The following is a 25,517-nucleotide window of genomic DNA, read 5'->3' as shown; positions in this document are numbered from 1 at the left end:
GAGCTCCGTGGTAGAGTTCTGCATTTCGCGGCTGTCCCCGCGCCAGTTTTCTGCGGCGCGGGAATAAATTTCCGAATAAATCGCGGGAGCGGTCGGTAACGGGTTTAATTTGGGACGGTAGCAGGCTGTCTAGCAATATCACGGATATTGCTATGTGAATGAGAAAGATGTGTCTGCTTGGTGCTTGTGTGTATGTGTGTTAGTGCACACGCGCGCGTATGAGAGAGAGAGAGAGAGCGCGAGCGAGAGCTTTGTGTGCTTGGTGCTGTGTGTGTGTTTATACAGGAAGCTTGGCTGTCTGGACTGTATAGCTGGGTGATTTTTGGTTGTGTTCTCCCCCGCTCTTTAGCGGGATCGGGCGCGGCGGGCAGAAAACTGGGCGGGTTCTAAGGCTAAAACCTGGCGGGTGCGGGCGGAAGCGGGAGCGTTGTCGTCCGGAGGTGTGTGTGTGTTTTTGTGTGTGTGTGGCAGCTAAAATCCACGCCTACACTATCGAGCGTGTATGAACTGTGATTACTTTTTATATTGCTGATTAGCTATTGGGCATTTTACTCTCTGACTGAAGGCAGTCGACCAATCGCGACAGACTGTCATCGGTCCAATCAGCGCAGATTAGCTTCGCGCTAAGGAGGGGTTTGGGAACAAATGAATCACTGGACGATTCATACAGGAGTCGCTGGGATAATTTGGTAAAAATAAATGCAGATTATAAGACCGTGAAAGTGTTTTTGACCTTGCATGCATATTAGACTGTTGTTGGAGACCCTTACAACCAAGATATGACCCTATTTCATGTATAATATGGGCTCTTTAAAACTAGATAATTATATTAAAAAAATCATTTTAAAAATGAAGTTATATTTTGTTTGTCACATATCGTTTATGTGCTGTGGGTAAAAGGTGTGTTTCAATCTGGCAACCGCAAGTATATTTCAAACCTGTGGGAAGCACTAAAGGATATTATATATATTTATATTATATTATATTATATTATATTATATTATATTATATTATATTATATTATATTATATTATATTGAAAATTAAAACCATACACATTTACAAAAAAAACTCTTTCAAAAGTTTGATATTTATTTAAATAATCACTTTTTGTAACAACACTTTTTTTCTGACTGATTCAGCAAGGTCATTCAAATGGATCATTTGTCAAACTGAGTCAATCGAGTAATAACAATTCATTAAAAAAATCTATTCGTAAGAGTCATTTGTTGGTGGAATAGTCCTGAATCCCATTGTGTTCCAGGCGGCAGGTGATATGATTAAAAGGTTCATTTTGATTAGTTAGCTGTCACATTGATCTGTGTGTTAAACTTAGGGATGCACCGAGGCTAAAATGGACACTTAAAGATGTCCGCCCATAATTTATGAAGATTACCCGATCATTAATCACTGACAACCTGAGAACAAACCGAAAGAAGAAGTCGATTTATGTTCTAAGCCTCCGATGTTCCTCAGCTGCTGATATGTATCGAATAAAATCATGTCTTAAAATGTGTTGAAGTTGAACTCAGTGACCAGGCTTAGCACCAGATGTGTGTATGAATGTTTTTAAGTTAGCGTTAAATCTGCTGAGAAGAATGACATTGTACATATTGGAGTTTGCCCATGCTCTTTCATCTTTCCTTCATAACTCGTCTGACATGGCATTTCAAAGCACCTCATTCCTGCCCCAGAATAGTAAAAAATAAACTCGCCGACAGGAAAGTTTGTCAGTCAGCGAATCTCTTTAATCTGGCCTGCAAATTTGTAAGCTCACTCCAACTTGACACACAACGTCAGGTGCACGTCAATATATGGACAGCTCGTCTCCTTGAAGTCTTTGGTGATTAATAGTCATGGGTTTTGCCAACATCAGTGTCTCTGCCTCCGTTACACAAGAATTAATACACCATCACGACGTTATGATGGCATGTTTTGCTGGAGTGTGGAGATGAATTGCTGCAGCTGCGTATTTGCATGAATATAGTGATTTAATGTAGAGGATGTGGCTTTGTGTCAGACGCAAACACATGGATTGGTAACACGTCAGTGAACCTGAGAAAACGCAGAGCTGTTTTCATTAGCCGTCAAAGACTAATACATACATTTCATAGAAAACTTGACAACTAATATATGCAGGATTTTACGAGCAGGAATATAAGACTGTAAGTCAAGGGGAAATAGAATAGGAAATGCAATGTAGTAAATCTGGCTCATTTGAAAGAGCATTGAAAGAGAATTAACCCATATCCAAGATGCCACGTTTAATGTTGAGGCTCATTGTTTGAAAATTTAAGCTCTCTCTGGATTTTTATTGGATTGTTTTGACTGAAAAAGTTGGTATTAGCTGTTGTTAGCATCATACATGTTTGATAGGGTCATGATAGCTATAGCTAAACCTTTACAGCATTGTTTGACAAAGACAAACACTGACATTTTCTTCATAGTTTTGACATGTTGACATTCTAATCCATATTTGATGTGCTATTTGATATGTTCATGCTCATTGTGTGCATTGTTTGCATAATTAAAGCTCCTTCTGGCTTCTTGTTAAATTATCTTGATTAAAAAAAAATCTATTAATACCTGTAGGAAGCTATGTAGTATCATTAGCATTCACTCCATGGTCATGCTAGCTAAACTACTGAAGAGACATTCTCTATCAGTTTGTGCAGCACATTTCTGCTTTGTTTTTTTTATTTTGTTAAATAAAAAAAAAATTATTACTCGTTAAAAACTATTTGGCATTAGCATGCATCTCACTGGCAGTAGCTTGACTTGGATCATGCTAACTAGCTAAATCTGCACATTTAAGTGAGGGAGGGGATTAGGAAAGATTCTCAAGTCAGGGCTCAAACTTGGGATATCCACAGGGCAGTATATGTTGACACATTGTCCACTATGCTATCAGGGCCGACACACTGCAGTTAGTTTTAATTTAACCAAACCTGCCAACTGTTAACACAGCTTTAATGTTTCTTCAGCAGTTTTCTGCTTTTTGTTTAATTTTTTTATTTAAAAATATTTTAATACTCATTAAAAAAGATATTTAGCGTTAGCACACATCTTACCCTGCTGAAAAATACAGCTTCAACCAGCCTAGGCTGGTTGGCTGGTTTTAGCTGGTCGACCAGGCTGGTTTTAGAGGGGTTTTGGCCAATTTCAGGCTGGTTTCCAGCCATTTCCAGCCTGGTCTTAGCTGGTCAGGCTGGGAGATGACCAGCTAAAATCAGCTTGACCAGCCTAGCCAAGCTGAGAGTCCAGCCAAAACCAGCTATATCCAGCTTAAACCAGGCTGGTCAAGCTGGTTTTAGCTGGATTTGGCTGGTCATTTTCCAGCCTGACCAGCTAAAACCAGGCTGGAAATGGCTGGAAACCAGCTTGGAAATGGCCAAAACCCCTCTAAAACCAGGCTGGTCAACCAGCTAAAACCAGCCAACCAGCCTAGGCTGGCTTAAGCTGTATTTTTCAGTAGGGTATACTTATGGTAGCTTGACTTGGATCATGCTAACTTGCTAAATCTACACATTTAAGAGAGAGTTTCAATTTGAAAAGGACCAAAAACACATTGGTTTGAGAACCTCACAGGTTTTTTCCTCAGTCTTATTACATTCTCTATTCCTCATTTTCCAGATCTTGTTTATTTGAGAGGCAGTATTGTAAAGAAAGGTGATACTTTTTGAAAGCTGTCTGTTGGTATTAGCATTCATCTCAGGCATCATAGTTTTATTGAGCCATTTAGACTAAATGCTTATGCCTGTCTTTGACAGTGGCTGTTTCCTCAGAGTTTTACTTACATTTACATACATTTAATCCTTTAATCATTATTCATGACGCAACATTTTATATTTTCAGCCTCATCGTTTATACAGTTTAAAAACTAAAGCTTTTTTCTGGCTTCTTACTGTGTTATTTTGGCTTGAAAAGATCTGTAATTCAGCCGATTCGAATGTTATCACTGATAGATACACATGGTTAATCAGCTATAGATCACATGCAGCTACAGCCAAAAGTTAACAAGAATTATTTATAGCATTGATTAAATTTCCCATTAATTGTATTTTATTAACGTCTACCCCAAACCTATAACCAACCGTCACAGTAATGTAAAAACACAACTGGATCTGGAGTCTTCTCTATTAGTATAGCTAATTAACCAAGATAATTATTGATAATTATTTATACCATTTATTACATTTCTCATGAATTGTATTTTATTAACGTCTACCCCTACCCCAACCCTAAACCCAACAGTCATAGTAATGTAAAAACAGATCTGGATCTAAAGTCTTCTCTAGTATAGCTGATTAACCATATGGATGGATGATAGCAGCCTCTACTGGCCCATATCTACCAGCTGATAACCACTGATAATGCCTTTTCAATAGAGTGATAACATTCGAAGTTGGTGTGCAATTCTAACATAAAGCTACATGTTAGTATCAGCATTCTTCTCATTGACAGAAACCTGATTGGGTCTTGCTACCTATTTAAACATTTACACATTGGTTTGTCAGAAACAAACACTGAGAGTTTCCTCAGAGTTTTAGCATATTAATTCTTGTCTTCCAGTTTTCCAGCTAGTGTGCTATATTGTGTTCTAAAGGGTATCCATCGTGTGATAGGCTGGGTTGCTAAGTGGCCCATAGTTATCTCTTTGCCAGGAATGAAGATTAAAAGTACGGAACCAAGGAGCATGCCAGAAGAACGTGCTGGCAACACAGCGAGTTGCCACCTATAAAGCTGCGCTGTTTCGGATTTATTTTGTAATTAGGCTTATCGATTTGCAGTCCTATTGTGTTTTACGTGTTCATTTGCCTCCCTCGCGCTTCTCAGCAAGAACACAGCGCTGCACTTTTGTTGTATTGACACTCGCTAACCATGGAGTCCAAACATTTGGCTTCATTCAATATACAGTCTCAAGACTGCTTTACCAAGTCAGAGAAGTTCAAATAACAATATCATAACCAGTCCGGATTTCTCATGCTCTGCGTTTATTTATGTTGTTGAGTCATTTAAGGCACTCTGGTGTTTTCGAGTGGAAACTGGACTGTTTCTTAGGCGGAAATGCTTTCAGTGAACAAACAAGCTAAGTCGTAGACTAATTTAATATGCTGGTCTTTTATGCTGTAAGTATTTCTTCCTTTGTCTGTTTATCATTGTTATTTTTTTCTTCCCAATACATGGATGAGGATATTAGATTACAATGTATTACTCAGGTTAAGTATATACAGAGTCTTTTCAAGCTCAGGGACACAGTAATATAGCAGGCTGCCTGGATGTCTGCACTTAAGACTTGATTTGGTTTTGAAGACGTTTTTCCTTTTTCGATTTGTGCTGAAAGTGTAAGAGCGTTGTCTGGAAATTCATTTTGAGCAAACAAGACAGAACCACTGTTTCCTCCCACAGTACTTTAACGTCTGCGGATATCTCCAGTTGCACTTCATATGCATACACAAACAACTGGGGATGCTGTTTGCTTGACTGCAGATAATGGAGCAAATACCTTATTCATATACTGCCTCACACCGCCACATGACACTTTTGAATTGTGAAGCATTATGATGATAAATGCAGAGATGTGAGACAGTGTTTAGTGTCATCAGGGTTAGTGTTTGTCATTGAAGTAGTGCTGCATTGTCCTTGTTCTAAATCTTATCTTATCTTTTACATTTAAAGCCTGACATACAAATGTAACAATCACATACTAATGTTTCAAAATTTTCATCAACCTTCAACCAAACCTTTACTCTATTATTATCAATGAATATGTTTACATTCACCCTCAAAATGCAATAATAAATATAATATTGAGACTGAATCTTTTTTTATATAATATTTTAATTGAAGTAATGCATTTAAGCTGAGAATTTTTGCATAATCACGTTAATGGTGTATGCTGATTTTAATCACTGTAAACATGTACTGTAAACTCACATAAATTGCTTAATCTCATTATTACTGTCCAAAGTGTGCATATGCTTAGTAGATGTGCACAGATGATGTTTGTGGTTTCCACAGCTTTATGAATGAACTCTGAGACATTCTCTCTTTGAATCATTACACTGTTAATATTATAATGTCAGCATAGTGCTGCATAAATATCAATGGAAATTTTGTTTTGAGAATAATGATGGTAATAATAACCACACTTTTTAGCATATAATCAGAATGATGAATGTTCCGAGTCAAAAGGAGCAAAGAGGTTTGCTTGTGTCATCTTACTGCTTTTAAGTGCTCACTTAATTTATTAGAAATGATCGCATTACTGGTGCACATGTTAATGTTGTAAACATTTGCAGTTGTGGTTGTCCTGCTTAATTTCATTGTAACTGAGATATATTTTGTTCCTTCATTGAATGTATGATTTTTGAATGTATGGACGCTCATTCATTTTTTCATATGCAACAGAAGTAATAGATTTAATGTTCCTTGTTATCTAATGGGTGTTTGTTTTGGGGGTATTTTGACCCCATTCATATGAAATAGTAGCCATATTGGTGCTCATATAAATCAGACCACCTTGTCATTCATGCGATATTTCATTCATGAAAAGTATCATTTTGCGATAAAAGTGACGGATTTTGTGGTGGTAATTTCCGGAAATTTGTGGACAATTTTGCAATAAAAAATTATTATATATATATATATATATATATATATATATATGTCTTATTTACCATATTATGTAGCCTACTATGTTAGGTATGTAATCTGACACAATGACATTGACACAAATCATAAAAATAAAGCTTCTTTCTTCTACTGATCTAAAACGGTAGGGACTAAGCAAAAGGAAGGTTGCATAACTTTTAATTTTATCCACTATCTTATTTCTCTCACTCATATTTCACTCCCTGGAACATCTGACATCATGTACTTCACTCAGGACATGCGTCAGGGCTTCCCCTACCATAATAAACCTAAAACACAGATTGATGTAAAACTTGTCAGTGAAGCGTTTTCTCTCGTTAACTGCAGGTAAAGAGTTTAATAATTTATTGATTTGATGCACATCATAATACCACCCTTACATGTAAAGCACAAATAATGTCCTTCTATTCAGTCAAGTCCAGCACCTGTCATCCTTTAACCAATCTCCATCATTGTAAGCTGCTTGCTTTTCTGTTTGTTCCATTGCACTGTTTGTTAGATTCTTGATCCCTCTTTCTTTTGCAGTCTTAAGTGCATCAAACATGCGTTACAAAACACACAATTCGCACCACAGGATGTCTAATCCCATCTTTGCATTGACTTCACATGTAAATTACACACGCTTCATTAATTGCAGACTGAAATACATATAATTTCAATATATGGTTTGGAACTGGATGTTTTATGAAATTATTCAAATTTTTGTGGTTATTTTGCATCTTTTTGTTAATTTTGCATGGAATTCAGTGAACGCAAAATGGCAAAAAAAAACTAGATGGTCTGATTAATATAGATGAAAATATTTTAGTTACATCAAAGTCATGAATCAACAGTTTGCATTCAATATTTATCTTAATGATATAGTTGGCTGCAAAATGCATAAATAGTAATATTCTACTTTGGTTTTCTAGTTTGGTTATAGCATTTGTTATGAACCCAAAAGAAAATAAGTTAGTCTCGGTTCACTTACAGGTAGTGTTACATTTTTAAGACCTATAATCTAAAGATACAAAATAGGCTTTTGTGCTGTGCACTTTACAAATTTCCGAATTTATTGGAAATCCAGGTCAGTGCTTTGTGATGGGCTAAATGAATACATGTATTGTAACTTTGATGGTCATTGCTTGAGCTTTCTTTTTATGGGTGCATCTTGTGACATAAAATTCTGTTATTGTTTCATTCAGATGCATTTGGTTTGTGTTGCTTTTATATTTTCAGTTGAACTATAGAAATAGAGGGAGACCATATTTTCAGTGGTCAACATATGAGTATGGGGTGCACACTTATTTAAATAAACTAACACAGCAATCACACTACAGTTGGTTTTTGTTTATTTATTTATTGTTTGAATTCTTGCCTTAATTGTCTTATGACTGTGTATTGACTGGAAGCAAATTTGGGAAGTGAGAGGGATGGGTTTGGGAAAGATCCACAAGTCTGGGCCTAAACTTGGGTTTCCCACAGTACAGTATATGTTGACACATTGTCCTCTATTATATCAGGGCTGACACACTTCAGTTAGTTTTAATCGAAGCAAACCTGCCAACTGTGAACACAGCCTTAATGTTTCTTAATCAAAGGAATAGTTTTGCATTGATTTCAAAAGCCTTCCTTGACTTATGCAGGGTTCGACATTCAAATGTCAATCAATTTGTGTAAATGGGACTCGTTGAATAAAGCGATTTTCTAATTACCCATGAATACAGTGTGAATAAACAAGCTCTGAGTAAAACGATGTAATTTCATCAATCTTATGTGGCTCGGTTCTAGGTCAGTTCCTCTCTTGCTACAAACTTCAAGACACAAAGAATTCCTGCAGTTTTTTTAGGGTGCTCATGATTGACAGTTTCCATGACAGAAAGCAATCAGCTGTTGTTTTCCGGCAGGTACAGTTTCACAGGTCTGCCTTCGTCCTTGTCCTTGAAATCTGAAGGTATCTGTCAGTTGTAAAGCTAACAGCCGCTTGCTGCCTACAGTCATCTCATTCACGGCAGTTGATGCAGGAAGATGAAACATATTAGCCTCATATCGAGAAACTAATATGCTATCATTTACAGCATTACGCTCCCCAACTGCACACGAATAAAAATGTTCAGGGAGCTCCATCAGGTACCTTCTATTAAACTGGAAAATTGAAGCTTAAGGTACCATTATCAAATATCAGTGTAGTTCAGAACCCCCAGGTAATTGTGGGTGGAAAAAAAGTTTGTGAGAGGCCTATAATTCACCATATTTCTGATAGTGCCGAGCCCTAATTGTCATATTTAGTCCAAGAATCAGCCTGCCTAACACTGAGGTTTTTCAATAAGCGCTTGTGACAGTACTCAGGGTTTCCATAGCTACGGTTTGCTGCACATTGCTCTCGCTCGCTTCTGTACCGCAGTAAATACTCATCTCCGCCTGCCACATTAACAGAGCTGGAAAAGAGCCAGAGCTATTGACGTGTTGTTATCTTCAGGTCCAAAAATGCACGGCCTTGTGCTCCTCTTACACCCACAGACAACATCCTTCCCAGGAGTGCGTTTTAATTGGTTGGCAGGCCCAGTCACTGGGGATGTGCAGCATATGCTTCTCGTTTTAGCTTCGAGACACAAACTGTGATTTTATGTAAACTACCTTAGTAATTAGATAACAAAGAGAAGCTTTAGTTAAAATGTGTAGGAGGAACATGTACTGTACAAGTGTGTTACGGGTAAAATTTAAGAATGGGTCATGATGGATGAGAACCAACTACAGTAGGTTTTCCAATCGTAGAAAAATGACTGGGTAATTTCATTGATCAGTGTAATTTCATTGATAAAGATTAAACAGTACTGTATATTCTGCCAGTAAGCATTTGTTGTGGAAAATCTTGTTCTTGTTTGGATATACAATATATCCAAACATATATAGTGTATAAATAATAGGTTTTGTTCTTGCTTTTGAATTAAAATAACATAAACATTGCAGGCTTAGAAAATTTTTTTTATTAAATTTCGAAGAAAAATTCAGACGTCACTCGGGGACATCTAATCTCTTCATACCTCTTCATATTTATTTTTAATCAACTAAATATCTTGAGCATGTGAAATGCCTTTAAATATGAATAAATACACTATATAAATGAGATGAAGAGCTACTTTTAAACTTCTGCTCCAGAATGTTTAGTCTGCTAGGTATTTCTGGATGTTGTGGCTTACTCTTTTACTTTTTGTAGATATGTGTAATTATTCACATGCATCTGTTCATTCCAAGGGCTGCAGCTTCGCTTGATATAAAATTAAAACTGCTCCAGAAACATCAGAAACATGTTAACAAATCATGCAGGAAACCGACTAACAAGTAGAGATCTGCGCGGGACTAAATTTTGAATCCCGCTCCCGCCCGCACCCGCCAGGTTTTAGCCCAAACTCGACCGCTCCCGCTTATATTAAGAATTTATTGTCCCGCTGCCCGTCCCGCCCCGTTTTCTGCCCGCCGCGCCCGATCCTGCTAAAGAGCGGGGGAGAACAAAACCGGAAATCCCCCAGCTATACAGTCCAGACAGCCAAGCTGTCTGTATAAACAAACACACACACAGCACCAAGCACACACACACAGACAAATCTCTCTCTCATACGCGCACGCGCACTAACACACACACAAGCTCCAAGCAGACACACAGGCGTTTGCTGTTATATCAACTCAAAGGCTTGTAATGCCATGTGTCAAGTACCAATGTAATACCAAAAGGTTTTATATAAAGGTATATAAATACTGAATTGCACATTACTCTCAGGCCGATTCCGGCGCGGATGCGGCAGCGTCGGCTTGCTTACGGCCGCCGCATCTGGCCCGATTGATTCGGGCCGGAATCGGGCAGTGAGTCCACAAGCATCCGGAGTCCGGCAGCCGGAGCCGGGCTGAGTGGTAAGTCTCTTGCAGGCGAGAATCTAGCCGGAACTGGCCCGAGTGTATTTTGCTATCTGGGAAAGCTCTCTCTCTCTCATTCGCGCGCGCGCACTAACATACATACATACACACACAAGCACCAAGCACACACACAGGCAAAGCTCGCTCTCTCTCTCTCTCTCATTCGCATAGCAATATCCGCGCTATAGCTAGACAGCCCGCTCCCGTCCCAAATTAAACCCTTTACCGACCGCTCCCGCAATTTATTCGGAAATTTATTCCAGCGCCGCAGAAATCTGGTCGGGTCCTGCGCGCCCGCAGGGAATGCAGACCTCTACTAACAAGTTGCTTTTAAAGGGCCGTGAAACCCCCCTCTTTTGGTTCAAGTCTACCTCAGAATTTTTTCGAAAAATGTCCTGAGATGTGGAGCTCTGTGAGCAGAGGGAGGAGTGGGCATAGCCACCAGAGCAGGGAAAAAGAGGGGAGCGAACAAATGTTGTCAGCTGGCTCACAAAATGAGACACAAACCATGAGGAGACCCATAATTGTATAGCTTTCAAAGGTAAAATGCTAAGAAATTAACAGTAAGTAAAGCCCTACTACATTTGTTATTCATAATTTCAAATACACATAACTACAATTTTTTACATCATCAAAAAGATAATCATGTTTTTATGAACACTCTAAATGAGTACATAGGCAATGTGTCTGAATAGTAACGAACTCAACTGATAAAAGTCTGCCATCCTCCAATTCTCGTACAGCTCTCCCGACAAAATTGCTTGCTGCAAACCAACAGCTTTTGCTGTATCGGCCCTGACATAACCGTGGGGAAAAACAAGCAACAAAGCCCATTGATCATGGAAACAAACACATTCGACTCATGCCATGCCCAGACACGGTCTCACCCAGTCATTGGGTTTCACAGCTCGACAGGTCTGCCTTGCTTCCGGAAAGCATGTGCTTTCATGAATAATTAAGAAGAAGGCTCTTTTCATAGGCTTAGAAAATTCTGCTATGAATAATAATGAGAAACAGACTTCACTAGCGGATTCGCGCTATGGAACTGATTTTGATACCGCCCCAAAAATTGTTTTAAACTCAGAAAATAAAATTAGCTGACAAAAGCTTCAAACTATGCAATTTTCCCCATAATTAAAGCTGACAGGTGCTAACATTATATTAACTGAAGCTCAACAGACACAAATCTGTTAAAATTTCAAAAAAGGTACTCAGGGTGTCTTGAAACTCCATCCCTTGTATGATCGGTGTATCACATCCATGTGGGTTATTTCTGAAATACTGAATTCTCGCTTTGTCTCTCTTTTCTCCAGCTGCCTTGCAAGTGGAAATCACTCCGACCCAGGGAGAGATCAGCGTTGGAGAGTCCAAATTCTTTTTGTGTGAAGGTAAGACGATGACACTCCTGTGATGAAACAAATCAGGGGTCGCGTCACATTTAACCTTCATGGAGTGCCTTTGATTTCAAACCTGCCGTTAGCACTTGGTTCAAGGATTTAAGCGAGCCTCTTCATTCTGATGGTTGGGCAAGGCTGACTAAAGCTTTGATGGGCTTATTTACAGCTCACAATTTTATTGATCTGCCTGATTCTTGCAATGAATTGGTTTGCGAATTTTAGTTCTTTATTATTTTATGGTGAAAATATGTTGAAACAGGAATGACTGTAGTAGAAATACAAAAAACAAATTTTGTTATAAATGAGGAACCTCTGAAATATTCCGAGCTCAGGGTTCTCTCCCGGGTCAGCATGACTGGTAATAGCGTCAAGCAATATCTGAGTGTAAACTCTTGAAGTCTGTATTATTGTACATTATCTGTTTTAACACTTTCTGTTATTTTTTATATAAACCATTATCAATATATTTACAATGTTTAATTGGTTGCAGATTAATAATGTAAAAAATAATTTCTTATGAGAGCATGAGAACATTAAGCTCATTAAACATTAAGACGGTGATCATTTTTAAAGAGAAATTGATTAAAACTATGACAGTGATTTGATTCATAAGCTTGTGAGTTTGATTTATTTCAGTTGAAATTTATGATGCAGTGATGCAGTTATTTAATTAAATGTTTGTGTGTTAAAATATATTAAATAATAAAATATATTAAATGTACCATAAAACTATATTTTAGGCAAAGGTAGACAAAGTCTAGGATGTATATTTGTTATATTTGATCAAGTATCATTATAAAGCATACACATAAAATACTTTGGAATACACTTTGGAAATATAATCTAGAATTAATTAGGACTAATGTATATTCGTTATTTAGATATTTATTTTATCTATATTATCCTATATTTAGAAAAGTGGTCTGCTTTGTGAGATATTTTGCATATATTTTGCATATATACAGTCTCTGATGGTGGTGTGGTGGCTCAGTGGTTAAGTTCAAGTTCAAGTTCAATTTATTTACATAGCATGTTTCCACCTGCCATATGGCTGCACAAAGTGCTCTACAGAGAGAAAATAAACACATGATATGTGCATAAAACATTAAAAACAGCAATGGGCGCATAATACGAAAGAAAGCAGTAAAAACAATAAAATATATGGATATTTGAGTGGCAAACGACAAGCCAAACAGCCTGGCGCCATCTTGCCACAGCAAGAAGGTCACTGGTTTGAGCCCTGGCTAGATCAGTTCCCTTTCTGTGTGGAGTTGGCATGTTCTTTGCATGTCTGCAGGGGTTTTCTCTGGGTGCTCCGCTTTCCCCCACAGTCCAAAGACATGCGGTATAGTTGAATTGAATAAACTAAATTAGCCATAGTGTTTGAGTGTAAATGTGAGAATGTATGGGTGTTTCCGAGTTTTGGGTTGTGGCTGGAAGAGCATCCATCCTATTCTGCATAAAACTTATGCTGGATAAGTTGGCGGTTCATACCACTGTGGTGACCCCTAATAAATAAAGGGATTAAGCTTAAGGATAATGAATGAATGACAGTCTCTGATATATTTAATTATGCTGATATACTTTTGATAGCCATTTGTCAGGGGATATGATGTAATATGTAGGTGTGGCTCTGATACTCTGGGCCCTATCATACACCCGGCGCAGTGTGGCGCAAGACGCGGCGCAATAGTCTTTTGGTAGTTTCAGCTTGGCGCAAGAGTCGTTTTGCACTATGCTGTTTAAATAGCAAATCCATTAGCGCTCATTTGTGCGCCCATAGGCTTTCTGGTCTAAAAAGGAAGGCGTTCTGAGGCGGACCGCTGGCGCGTCGCTATTTTGAGAAACTATAATAGATTTTGCATTAGACCAAAACTAACCCGGTCTAAACTCCGGCGCACCTTACGCACTGCTTAATACACACAAGAGAGCAATAGTCAAATATATTTACATATGAAAAAATTAAACATTAAGGATATATATGATATAATAAGCATAGATATAGGATATAAATATAAAGGATTAAAATATTACAAAACATATTATTTTCTAGCCTACATAAATATGAAAAATCACTGCTTTTATGTCTTCTTCATCTCAGGAGGCTTTTTCAGTTCATTCATAACAATTTGCTTTTGTATAATGTTATTATTATTAGCAGTATTATTTATTATACTCATATTTATATTTGTTTTATTAAAAACAAGCTTAGATTTGCCCACCTGTCAGGTTTTAGACCATATGGGGCATGGCAGGTGTATTTGGAAATAACTCAGTATTTTGACCACACTTGGTCATTATTGTTCATTTATTTGTTTGCTAGAAATTAGAACTGAATTTAGAAATAGTTTTGAAACAAATCTTTGCACTTAACAAACGAAATTAATTATTTATAGGCTAATTGATGTCTGTGCGTAAAGGTTTCCCTATCCAAGACCGAATGTGAAAGTAGTTTCATTATCTCTCATTCTCACGCAGTAGATGCTCTGTTTAACAGTTTTCTGTTAAAAAAATTGTTAACTGTTAACTGTTTGCTTGTGAAATGCTAATTTTTTCCACTTAGACTTACTTTGAGTTCTGTAAATAGCGAATGCGCTCTTGGCGCGACGCAGCTGGCTCTTAAAGGGAATGGGAGATGAAACTATAATTAGTTTATTCTTAAAACACACCTATAACTCAATAAGAAAATGAACTCAACCCTTTTAGCCTATGCGCCTTGGCGCAAAGCGCATTTTCCCGTCCGTAAATTAGCAAAAATGCGTTCTGACACGCCCTGAAAGCGGTTGCGCCCTGCGTTTTGCGCTCTGCGCATGGACCGTCAAAATAGAGCCCTCTGTCTTTAATCAAATGTAAATCAGATTATTTCCTGTTTAATCTTCTAAGATCAGATGTCTATGTCTTAAAATATAAACAATGAAATTCAGTTTTTTTTTTTTTTTCTAGTAGAAATTGACATGCAATTCTAATTGATAGCAACACCGACTTAAGTAACACCAAATTTGAACAATAACATGACTTCAATGAACTGCTGGATTGCTTGTGCAAACATTCTCACTACTGTTGTCAGATGCTTTCTCAACTGCTGATTTCTGCTCAGGTATTTCTTATTTTTACTTCTAAACAAAGAATGAAAGCATTTGAACTGCTCTGAGTATTTCAGCCGTTAATGCAAAGCAAAAATGTAGTTTAAAGTTTGCCTCAGATCTGATGAGCTGTCACAGTGTCTTCTTACTCTCTTGATCTGTCTGTCTGTGGTTCCAGTTGTTGGAGATGCTAAGGAAATAGACTGGTTTGCACCCAATGGGGAGAAGCTCTTGCCAGGAAGACCAGACATCAGCATCAGCAAGACTGACGAGTCCTCGTCGACACTCACAATCTACAATGCTAATGTCGATCACGCGGGAATGTACAAGTGTGTGGCAAAAAGCGGAGAAAAGGAATCTCAGGGCACCATCATTGTAAAAATTTTCCGTAAGTGAAGTGTTTGTGATCTTTTTAAAAGGGTTTTATGAGAAATGCAAAAGTGCCATACAATGTCATCATCATCTTCCCTCAAAATTATCGATTTTCTGTTATGATTTTTATTATGTATGAATTATTAAAAAAATTCATTGTAGTGGAGTAGAGCAACTATGATGTCAATTTGTATGCAAAAACCGGAAACGAGTAAGCATTTTAGCAGATCCGCTTCCCTCGTCTTAAAGTCAATGGGTATTTTGAATGGGATTTCAGTTAAATCGCTTAAAAAAGGTTTGTGGCTAACACAAACTCAAGATACTTTCACCTTTTATTCCACAACATAAAACACATCAGTAACATCACACTCTTGACTTTTTTTAATCAGTTACTCTTCTTTTAAAAGACGGTTGCTATCAAGTTGCTAAATGGGACTACAGGCGGTGTTGGAGACATTATGCGCCATTGAGCTGAACTGGTCTGGAATGCAGCTCGCTATTTTTCTATTTTATGAATAGTATTTAATAGTTTTTAGTTTTTTCTGATTGGGAATTTATTTTGTGTGTACATAATGCCTTCACTTGTAAAGACTGTCAAAACATTAATTTGTTATAATTAAATTAATCATTTATTTAAATTAAACAATATTATGGGGATACTGTTTTCCAGTCCAGTCTGTGCTTTCCTGCTCTCAGTAATGCAAACGAAAGAATAATTGTGTAAAAAATACATACATGTTAACTGTCACTTTAATGTGATCAATAGATTTTTTAACTCTGTTAGAACTGCAGTATTTACACTCTTTCTTAAAATGTATAGCATATATGACTGTATGGGCTGCTTTTCGCTGTACTTTGTGGCAAAAAAAAAAAAAGAACATGCAATGTTGTTCTGTGTCCATGATGGAACTTGCAAGCATACAGTACTGTATAATACTGTATAGACTTGTCCATCACGCCTCATTTCTGTTGTCTGTTACTAAGGTAAGCGGGCTGTATGCACACAAGCAATACGCTTACTGTATTTAGTCTTATGATAATACTATAGATATAGTACTGTTTACTACTGTAAAGCAATACAAAATATATTTCCCACATGCAAAAACTATCTATAAGGCATGTAGGTTTATGTGTTTTTGCATTTTTATTAATTCATAATATATAGCGTGGATTATACTATAATAAACCGAGAGAGTAAATCTTTGTCATGGACCATATTTCTAAAAATAAACTTGAAAAGTTGTCTATAGCAGGGCAGTCGAGGTCAAAGGCGAGCACCTAATGTTAGCTTTTCAATTCTTGCGTTTGCACTCAAGATCCAAAAGTGCTAACAGTTGTATTTCCATGTGAGGATTTAATGGTTGGACAAAACATGTAAGTGTAATGAACTGTGTTTGAACACAGAGCTTATTATTTGCAATCTTCGAAAAGCCTTTAGGAAAATCCTATAGGGTTTTATCGAGGGAACCAGTTTTATGCTAGCAGCAGATTAGCCTACAAGGTGACATCATAGTTTCTCACTCTACACTGTTGTTGTATTTAATTATGCTGTTCTGACCAATGTATGCAAGTAGAACTAGAAATGTTATATCAAATTAAATTAGTTAAATTATACATTCTATTAAACTATTAAATTAATTTTTTATTTAATTTGTAATGATATCCTTATTTATTTTATTTGACTATTTATAAATTTAAGGCATTTTAATTATAAATATACCTAATGGGGGTTGACATTTCTCCGAATTAATTAATTTTTCGTTCTGAAATCCTCAATTTCATATTCACTTTTGCTACTTGAGCTTTAAGTGAGGGATTTTTGCAAAAGTAATACAAGATAATCTCTTACAAGAAGATTTCAAATGTCTTTTTCAGAGAAACTCACTTTTCAATATGCTCCATCGCCTCAAGAGTTCAACGAGGGTGATGATGCTGACATCATCTGTGATGTCATCAGCTCACCACCCCCAACTATCATCTGGAGGTATAAAAAGATGAGAATCCAGCCTGAGACTGATGGTAAGATGTGCAGTATTACTGTCAGATCTACTTCGCTTTATTTATTTATTTATTTATTTATTTATTTCCCTTTTCAAGTAGCTACTGTTTTGACTTTAAATAATTCCTGTCAAAACCCTCCAGTAACACGTGTAAGCTCTCTTAGCATTGTCACAATAAAATCAGTGACAGGGAAGCACCTGAATATTAATTGAGAACTCTGTGTACTCAAAGTATGATGGTGTTTTCATCTGAGCTGTTTTGTTTGTGAGTTCAAGGCTCATTTGGATGAAACTATTTTAACCTCAGAGGGCTCCTCCCTCAGAGACCGCTGGAAGAACCGGCAACCGCAGATCTCTGCTGTGAGACGTGAACTCGCAGAGATTTTCACTGCAAAACCACTAATTGTAGCAGAGATTGAAAACCAAACTGCTCTATGTAAATAACACCATTTTCCACATTTCTTTCATTAACCTCTTCTGCTCTCTGCTTTTCGTTTTGATGAATGTTCCTTCATGTTTGAATGAATCACGATACAAAATATTGAAAAGGGAATAGTTCACCCAAAATGAAACTACTCACTGTTTACTCACCCTCAAGTGGATCTTTTTTTATTCTGTTCAACACAAAAGAAGATAGTTTGAAGAATGTTGAAAACCTGTAACTATTGACTTTCATAGTCGAAAAAAAAAAACAGTATGGAAGTCAATGGTTATGACTTATCAGCTTTCTTCAAAATATTTTCTTCTGTTCAACATATTAAAGAAAAGTTTTGGAATAACTAAAGGGAGAGTAAATTATCAGAGAATTTTCATTTTCAATGAACTACTAATACTTCTTCAGACATCCTATAGGTGCCTGTCTGAATGTAAAAGTAGGACTGGGTGAACAATATTGATTCTTTGAACTTAATTAATTTTCAGTTTAACTAAATAATATTGATTCACAAAAGCCTGAATCAATCCTTAATGTGCATGCTTTCCTCTAGAGGATGTAAATAGTATCTATTCTTTGCTTCTGCTTTTGAAGATTTCATCCTCGTTCCTCCTTAAACCCAAACAGAGACAATTCAAGTTCACAGTACCCAACTAATGGCTGCAGTGAAATTACAGTCTGATGTTTGGAAGTATTTCATGTTTTAAGGCAATGGAGGTGAAGACGAGATGACTCAAGATGAGTTGCCTGCACCAGATGCAAGCGGTGCGACATGATGCCACTAAAAACAATAGCACCCACTATAATCACTATAATGACTCTCTCTGCTCTAGATTTGGTGCAACACAACATAGCAACATTTGTCCTAACACATTTGTTTGATTCATATTGTCGTTTCATGTTCATGTTGACGTTTTTTGTGCTGTGAAAGCAAATCTTCTTTATATATAAAGTCTCAGGCTTTAAATGATACATTGAAGTCAATACCAGCATTACTGTTTGAAACACTGTGTTTACATCATTGTGTTAGATATAGTAATGATCAATTGGTTTTCAACACACACACACAGTAAGTGGTGGACCAATCACAAGCAAAACTGAGCCTCATCTGACCAGGCAGAGCAGAGAGTAGGCTATATACATTACCTTGCAAAAGTCTTGTCGTCGATCCCAGTTGTAAAAGCAACAGATAATGACTTCTAGTTAATCTTTTGAAAAAGTGGCAGAAGGCAGATTTTTCTGATGAATCATCTGTTGAACTGCATCCCAATCATCACCGATAATGCAGAAGACATATTGGAACCTGCATGGACTCAAGATTCTCACAGAAATCAGTTAATTTTGGTGATGGAAAAATTACTATCATTATTGTAAATGTTATTTAAGTTGAATAATGTTAGTTAATGTTAGATAATATTAACTCATGGTGCATTAATTCATTTGAACAAGCAAAGCTTTAGATTTTAATAATGCATTAGTTAATGTTAAACTATGGTTAATAAATACTTTACAAGATTATTTATACTTAGTTAATGATAGTAAATAAATGAACTAATGGACCATTATTCTAAAGAAGTGATCATATACTCAATTCCTAGAGGGCCAGAGCTCTGCATAGTTTAGCTCCAATCACCTTCAACTCACACCAGCTTAAAGCTGCGGTCACACTGGACTTTTCCCTCCCTAGGATTGCATTCATATGCACACAAATGCATCAGACCAGAAACGCAAGCTCATGCGACAAGTTTCGTTCACTGCATTGCAAAGTTCAAGCTTCGTGAACTCTGAACTCCGAAATTGCAACACTTGACTGCGTGAGACTAACCAAGGATCAAAACATGACCTCTCTGGACAGAAATTTAAAATATGGAGCAATCATTTGCTTTTTTTTTTTTTAAATGTCTAATCATCTTGTTTAATCCCGCCCCTTTTTCCCTTTTCAGCGCAATACTACAGAATTTTGCAAGCTCAAACTCTAGTGTGACCGCTGCTTCATAGTCTATAGTAATCTTGAACACCTTGAACAGAGTTGGATCAGCTGTGTTTGATTAGGGTTAGAGCAAAACTGCACAGCTGCGGCCCTCTAGAAATTGAGTTTGAGACTTGTTCCTGGAGGTCTGGTGCCCAGGGGTTGGCGCCAACTTGCCTCAAAACACCTGCCTGGCTGTTTCAAGTATACCTAGTAAGATCCTGATTAGCTTGTTCAGGTGCGTTTGATTAGAGTTGAAACTAAAACCAGTTGGACATCGGACCTCCAGGAACAAGTTCGGTGATCCCTGTTCTGAAGTGTTACAATGTATTTACATTTTGGATTCAGACTTATTGTAGTGGACATACAAAATAAAATGAGTTTAATAGTCAAATCATGCACTGTAACAATCAAAAAATTGAAGACACTTTCTTGTTGTATGCACTACTGTATGTTTTAGGCAAGTATTCTATTTCCAACATTTGTCTAAGCTTGAAAGTTGTGCTTTATCTTGCTGAATTTGTGTTTTTATTGCTTTTAATATATCAGTGCTGTTATACGATGTCTCCACGGGGTTGAAATATTATATGCACCTTTACTTTGGGTCATGAATACAGATAGCACTGCAGAAAAGCCCATAAAAATGATTTTATACTGGGAGAAGATGAGCAGCGAGTCATTTTGCTGCCCAGCATGTAATGAGAGGCTCGTTAACATGGTCTCCTTATCTTACTCAAGAGTAATTACAGTCTCATTTTGCTTCCTCTTATTTTATTTTTTTCTCTCTTTCTGTTTCCATCTCACACCTACAGTCCGTCTCAAGGTCTTAAGCAACAACCACCTCCAGATCCGCGGCATCAAAAAGACAGATGAGGGTGACTACACCTGCGAGGGCCGCATCATGGCCCGAGGAGAAATCGACCTGAGGGTCATCAAGGTCATTGTCAATGGTGAGGACTCAATCTCACAGCCTGTTAACTCACATATACACCTGATCAAAGAGTCTAGGCACATTTTAACAGTGGAGTTGGGGCAGTTTCATGTGAAAGAAGAACATATTTAATTGGCATTCTTTCATTTTTTGTAAATAATTAACTATTTATTTTGATTCATTCTTTCAGTCACATTCCTGAATAATTCATTATTAGACTTTTTGTTGAATAACAAATGCCATTTTCCTTTTTTAAGAGTTTTAAGGTTTAAAGATGATAAGATTTAGGCCCAAAAAAGAGATTTCATATTATTAGCTATTAAATTATTCTATGGATTGAGTATTTTGTCTTCCTGGAATGAATTTTATTTTGTATTTATTTTTAAATAAATGTATTATTATTTTTAAGAAACAGTATGTCAATGCTCTGTAGTAAAGAAATGTAAAGGAACATTTAGTAACTATGTTGTGCTTTATCATTGCTACACACAGGGGCAGACTTAACCAATAAGCATTTTAAGCAGCCGCTTAGGGCCCTGGGAAATGCCAAGCAGTCTATATTAATCATACAGCTCTTTTAAAAATGTTCTATTATGTGTTTTTTGTAGCAAATCTGTCTATAACCATTCAGATTTTAACGTTATTATTTATATTAACCAGGGGCAAACCTATGAATAGTGGAATGTTTCTTCCGTACGGCACATGCAGATATTAAAATCTAATCACGAATATTACATTTACATTTTACATTTAGTCATTTAGCAGACGCTTTTATCCAAAGCGACTTACAAATGAGATATGGCTAATTAACCATACATTTGTGAACTTATTTTTCATTTGTGAATTTATTGTATTCAATTTTACATTAGGAAGATAAATTGTTCATTTTAAATATATTTAAAAACTATATATCTATACACTACCGGTCAAAAGTTTGCGGTCAGTAGAATTTTTAAATGTTTTAAAATAAGCTTATCCTGCTCTCCAACGCTGCATTTATTTAATCAAAAATACAGTACAAATTGTAAAATTGTGAAGTGTTATTGCTCTATACAACAAAAAAATAACAAAAGTAGTTTATAATTTAATTTAATAATTTATTGCAGTGATTTTAAAGTTGAACTTTCAGCTTCATTACTCTATTACTTTATTGCTGTCTTCAGAGTCACATGATACTTCAGAAAGAACTCTAATAATAACAATAATAATAATGATATTTATTGTTATTATTATTATTATTATTATTATTGTTTTTGTTGTTATTAATGGTAAAAATAATAAAACCAATAACGACTGGAGTAATAATTTTATTTGACACTACATACAATAAGTAATAAATAAATATTTTACGATTAAGTATTTAACAATTTAACATTTTGTTTTTACATTTATTAAATGCCACCTTGATGAACAGAATCATTTTCTTAAAAAAAAAAAAGGTGGAAAATAAACTGACCCCAAACTTTTGACCGGTAGTGTGTGTGTGTATATATATATATATATATACAAAACAAATCTACAAAGAGAATAATCTATAGAGACATAGAGTGTTTTGAGTTTCAATAGGGTCCCATCCCAGGAATTGCTTAAGACCCCTAAATCACTTAGCCCCCGCCCCCCCAAAGGGTATATATAAATACAGTTTTTTAACAACAGTAGCTTGCAAAGAACACTCTTTTCACCTTTCTCTTTTCCTCCCAGTTCTGCCAAGCATCAGGACCCGCTACACTGAGCTTAATGCCACTGCAGACATCAACCAGGCCGTGACGCTGGCCTGTCACGCAGATGGCTACCCAGAACCCACTGTCAAGTGGGCACGGTATGTTTCATTTATCATCCACTCTTTTTTATTTTATTTTCAGAGTTAGCAGCTCCTTTATCCATCTGTGCCAAAATGGCGCCGAAAAAGTTCAGCCAAATCTCTGTTGGGAAAGCTAAGCGTTTTCATTGAATCCAGAGAGGGAGAAGGATCAGAGTTATTGGAGCTTGTAAACTAAAAGCGCCATGAATGGCAGAGGCAGCGCTTCATCCTTTCAGCCGCCGTTAGCCATGTCAGCTATAAGGCAGCTGGCAGCTTTCAGTATGGCTTTAAGTCAAAACTCCAGTGACTTCTTTAACCAAGTCGTGACTGGCGCGAGAATGAGAGAACGAGATGGCATCAAGTCTGAGCGTCGCCTCGGGAGAAGGAGGGATAAGAGCGCTCGCCACAACCTCATTTATTTCCCTCCTTCGCTGACAGCACTGTCATTCCGGGGCCATTTGAGAATGTCGCTCAATTGCTGCTGTTACAAGCAAAAAGAGCAGGTATTCGGATCCAAACTTTGCATGACTGATTTAGCATCGCAGGGAAACACAGCGCACAGCATTCTTCCCAACAAAAAAGCCCATCAGCTTGATGTTTATGGCCCTCAGATATTATTTACAGCTTTTATATTGGCTGCAAGACAGGAACGTGTCAAGAAACCCAAGATGACAAAGCAGATCTGCCGTTTATTTCGTGGACTATCAGCGTCACGAGAAGCTGTGCACTGCAGGATGAAGAATCCATTACATGGCCAGGCACACTTTCTCTCTGTGTTTTCTAGTCGAGATGAGACATCATGTATTCATGACTTCAGAGAGAAAGTAACAGCTCCAAGGCCAAACAGTAAACCTATCCTCTCTTCTTTCCTGCAGAGGTAATACGGAGCTGGAATCAGATGAGAAGTACAGTCTAAATGAAGATGGGTCGGAGCTGACCATCAAAGACGTCAATAAGCTTGATGAGGGAGATTACAAGTGCATCGCTAGAAACAAGGCTGGAGAGAGGAGTGAAGAAGTCACGCTCAATGTGTTTGGTAAGCTAAAGAAAAGCTATGTCACATGTTACATGGGCCACCAAATAAACTTTCATGTTTTAAGTTAATCAATTTAAGATCAATTATTGTGATTTGGTGATTATTAAGGCATGAAATGTTGCAAAATTAAAGGAATGATGTGTTTGAACTACATGGTATGCACTGAATGTCATCTATAATGACATCTACTGTATGCAAAGGGCCAATCCTGTTGTATTTTCAGCATTGCAGAGTGAAATTACTAAAAACCAGAACTCTAAATTAAGTCATAAACAATGAATGTGACCCAGGGCTTAATTTGTGCTGGAACACGTAGGATCTGGATCCATCACCTCTGAAATCTGATCCAGCACCTCATTTTACCGACCCCCCTGCTCAACTGCCCTCCTCCCCCATCCGCTGTTCACACTCACTTTCTTCTGCGACTCCCCAACTCTTCACTTTCGTCCACGATACCCCCACCTGGTCACTATCATCCGCGACACCCTTCTGCCATCTACTGCACTAGTCCCCTCATTCCCCCCGCTCTCCATTTTCGTGCATGGCACGTCTCCATCCTCGGGTAACATGCCGAATCCGTTACCCTGATCTGTACCGGGACCTCGCAATTCACAATTAAGCACTGATGTGATCCATTCCTAATTAGAAATACAGTCCAAATTTGATGGTCACTTAAAATTAGAATCAGATTGAATACAAAGTTTAAAAAAAATAAAAATATATGCTAATAATAAATAACACAATCCTTTTAAACGTGCTAGAAAAGGCTTACACGACCATTCATCAGATTCCATCGTTTGGGTGATAGAATGGAATCTTACACTATACAAGTGGATAATTATTAAATGACCAGTGTTTTGTGGACAGATGAATATATATATATATATATATATATATATATATATATATATATATATATATATATATATATATATATATATATATATATATATAGTAAAGTTTGTAGTGAAATAATCTTTTTGTTGATAATAGTGAAACATGGTATTATAAAATGAAAATAATAAATAAAATATCACAAAATACTGAATCATTTTAATTTATGGTTAATATTTTTTTTATTTGGTTTTGCCTGGTTGTCAGCAAGATTTTAATTGTGTAAATGAGCAATATCACACTTGTAGCAGTGTGATATGGCTGTATATCAGCACTGGTGGGAGGCATGCGTTGGCTCGAGGCCGCAGGTCATATCACACTGCTACGAGTGTCATATTCCGTTTATACAGCAGTTCAATGGGATAATTGTGTGTTTAAAAAAGGAAATCAAACACGGAGTCTCAAAAATCCTTTTGTACGAGGAACTACTTTCTTCCATAAATAATTCACATCTGTAGCTGACGTCAGAACAGCAGAAACTATTACTAACTCACCAACGTCATTTTAGAGCTTCATTTGAATGATTCTCCTGCATAATGTCTAACGTGATGACAAAACATGTACATTTTAAGTTTATAAGGCTGAACTGAATGAAGTGCCATAAATCTACAAAGATTTCCCAGTATTTTTCTTTAGCAATCAGGATATCACAATAATTAACCCCCAAAAAAGCCAAAGCAAAGCAAACACTACCAGTTTCTGTGGTATAAATACATCACTACAAAATACAAAAGAGAAAGATCGACTTAGAATGTCACTTACCTGATTTATAATGATTTTTTAGCTGTCGTTTCAAACTGATAATGCTATTTTTTCCCCTTACGGATTTATTATGCGGTCTCTGTCACCATCTTGAGTCAACTGTCACTTTCTTTGGTCTGCTCAGACAGGCTGATGCCGGCCGATGCACTGAATCCAATGCTCCGAAATTATAAATATTTAAAAATAGCCACTATGCTCATAAATAAACTGCATAGTTGCAGTCCAAGCAACTACATTCTTAACTATAAAAACGTCAAAAGTACAGTATGTTGTCCAACAGCTGCAATATTTGTCA

General features: G+C 36.9%; 1 protein-coding gene across 14 annotated transcripts in view; it reads left to right on the top strand.

Moving 5' to 3' along the window:
* Positions 1 to 25,517, top strand: part of ncam1a (neural cell adhesion molecule 1a) — a 414,266-nt gene that overhangs the window by 257,721 nt on the left and 131,028 nt on the right. For all 14 annotated transcript variants that reach the window (XM_005161139.5, XM_068215774.1, XM_073934239.1 and 11 more), the window contains exons 2-7: positions 11,858 to 11,932; positions 15,203 to 15,412; positions 17,272 to 17,415; positions 20,611 to 20,748; positions 22,431 to 22,548; positions 23,406 to 23,566. In XM_005161139.5, the coding sequence (XP_005161196.1) occupies positions 11,858 to 11,932; positions 15,203 to 15,412; positions 17,272 to 17,415; positions 20,611 to 20,748; positions 22,431 to 22,548; positions 23,406 to 23,566 (846 nt within the window). The remainder of the gene's footprint in view (positions 1 to 11,857; positions 11,933 to 15,202; positions 15,413 to 17,271; positions 17,416 to 20,610; positions 20,749 to 22,430; positions 22,549 to 23,405; positions 23,567 to 25,517) is intronic.

This window comes from Danio rerio, chromosome 21, assembly GCF_049306965.1.
Source record: "Danio rerio strain Tuebingen ecotype United States chromosome 21, GRCz12tu, whole genome shotgun sequence".
Lineage (NCBI taxonomy): Eukaryota > Metazoa > Chordata > Actinopteri > Cypriniformes > Danionidae > Danio > Danio rerio.
The sequence above is the reverse complement of the archived record's forward strand: the minus strand, read 5'-3'. Positions and strand labels throughout refer to the sequence as shown.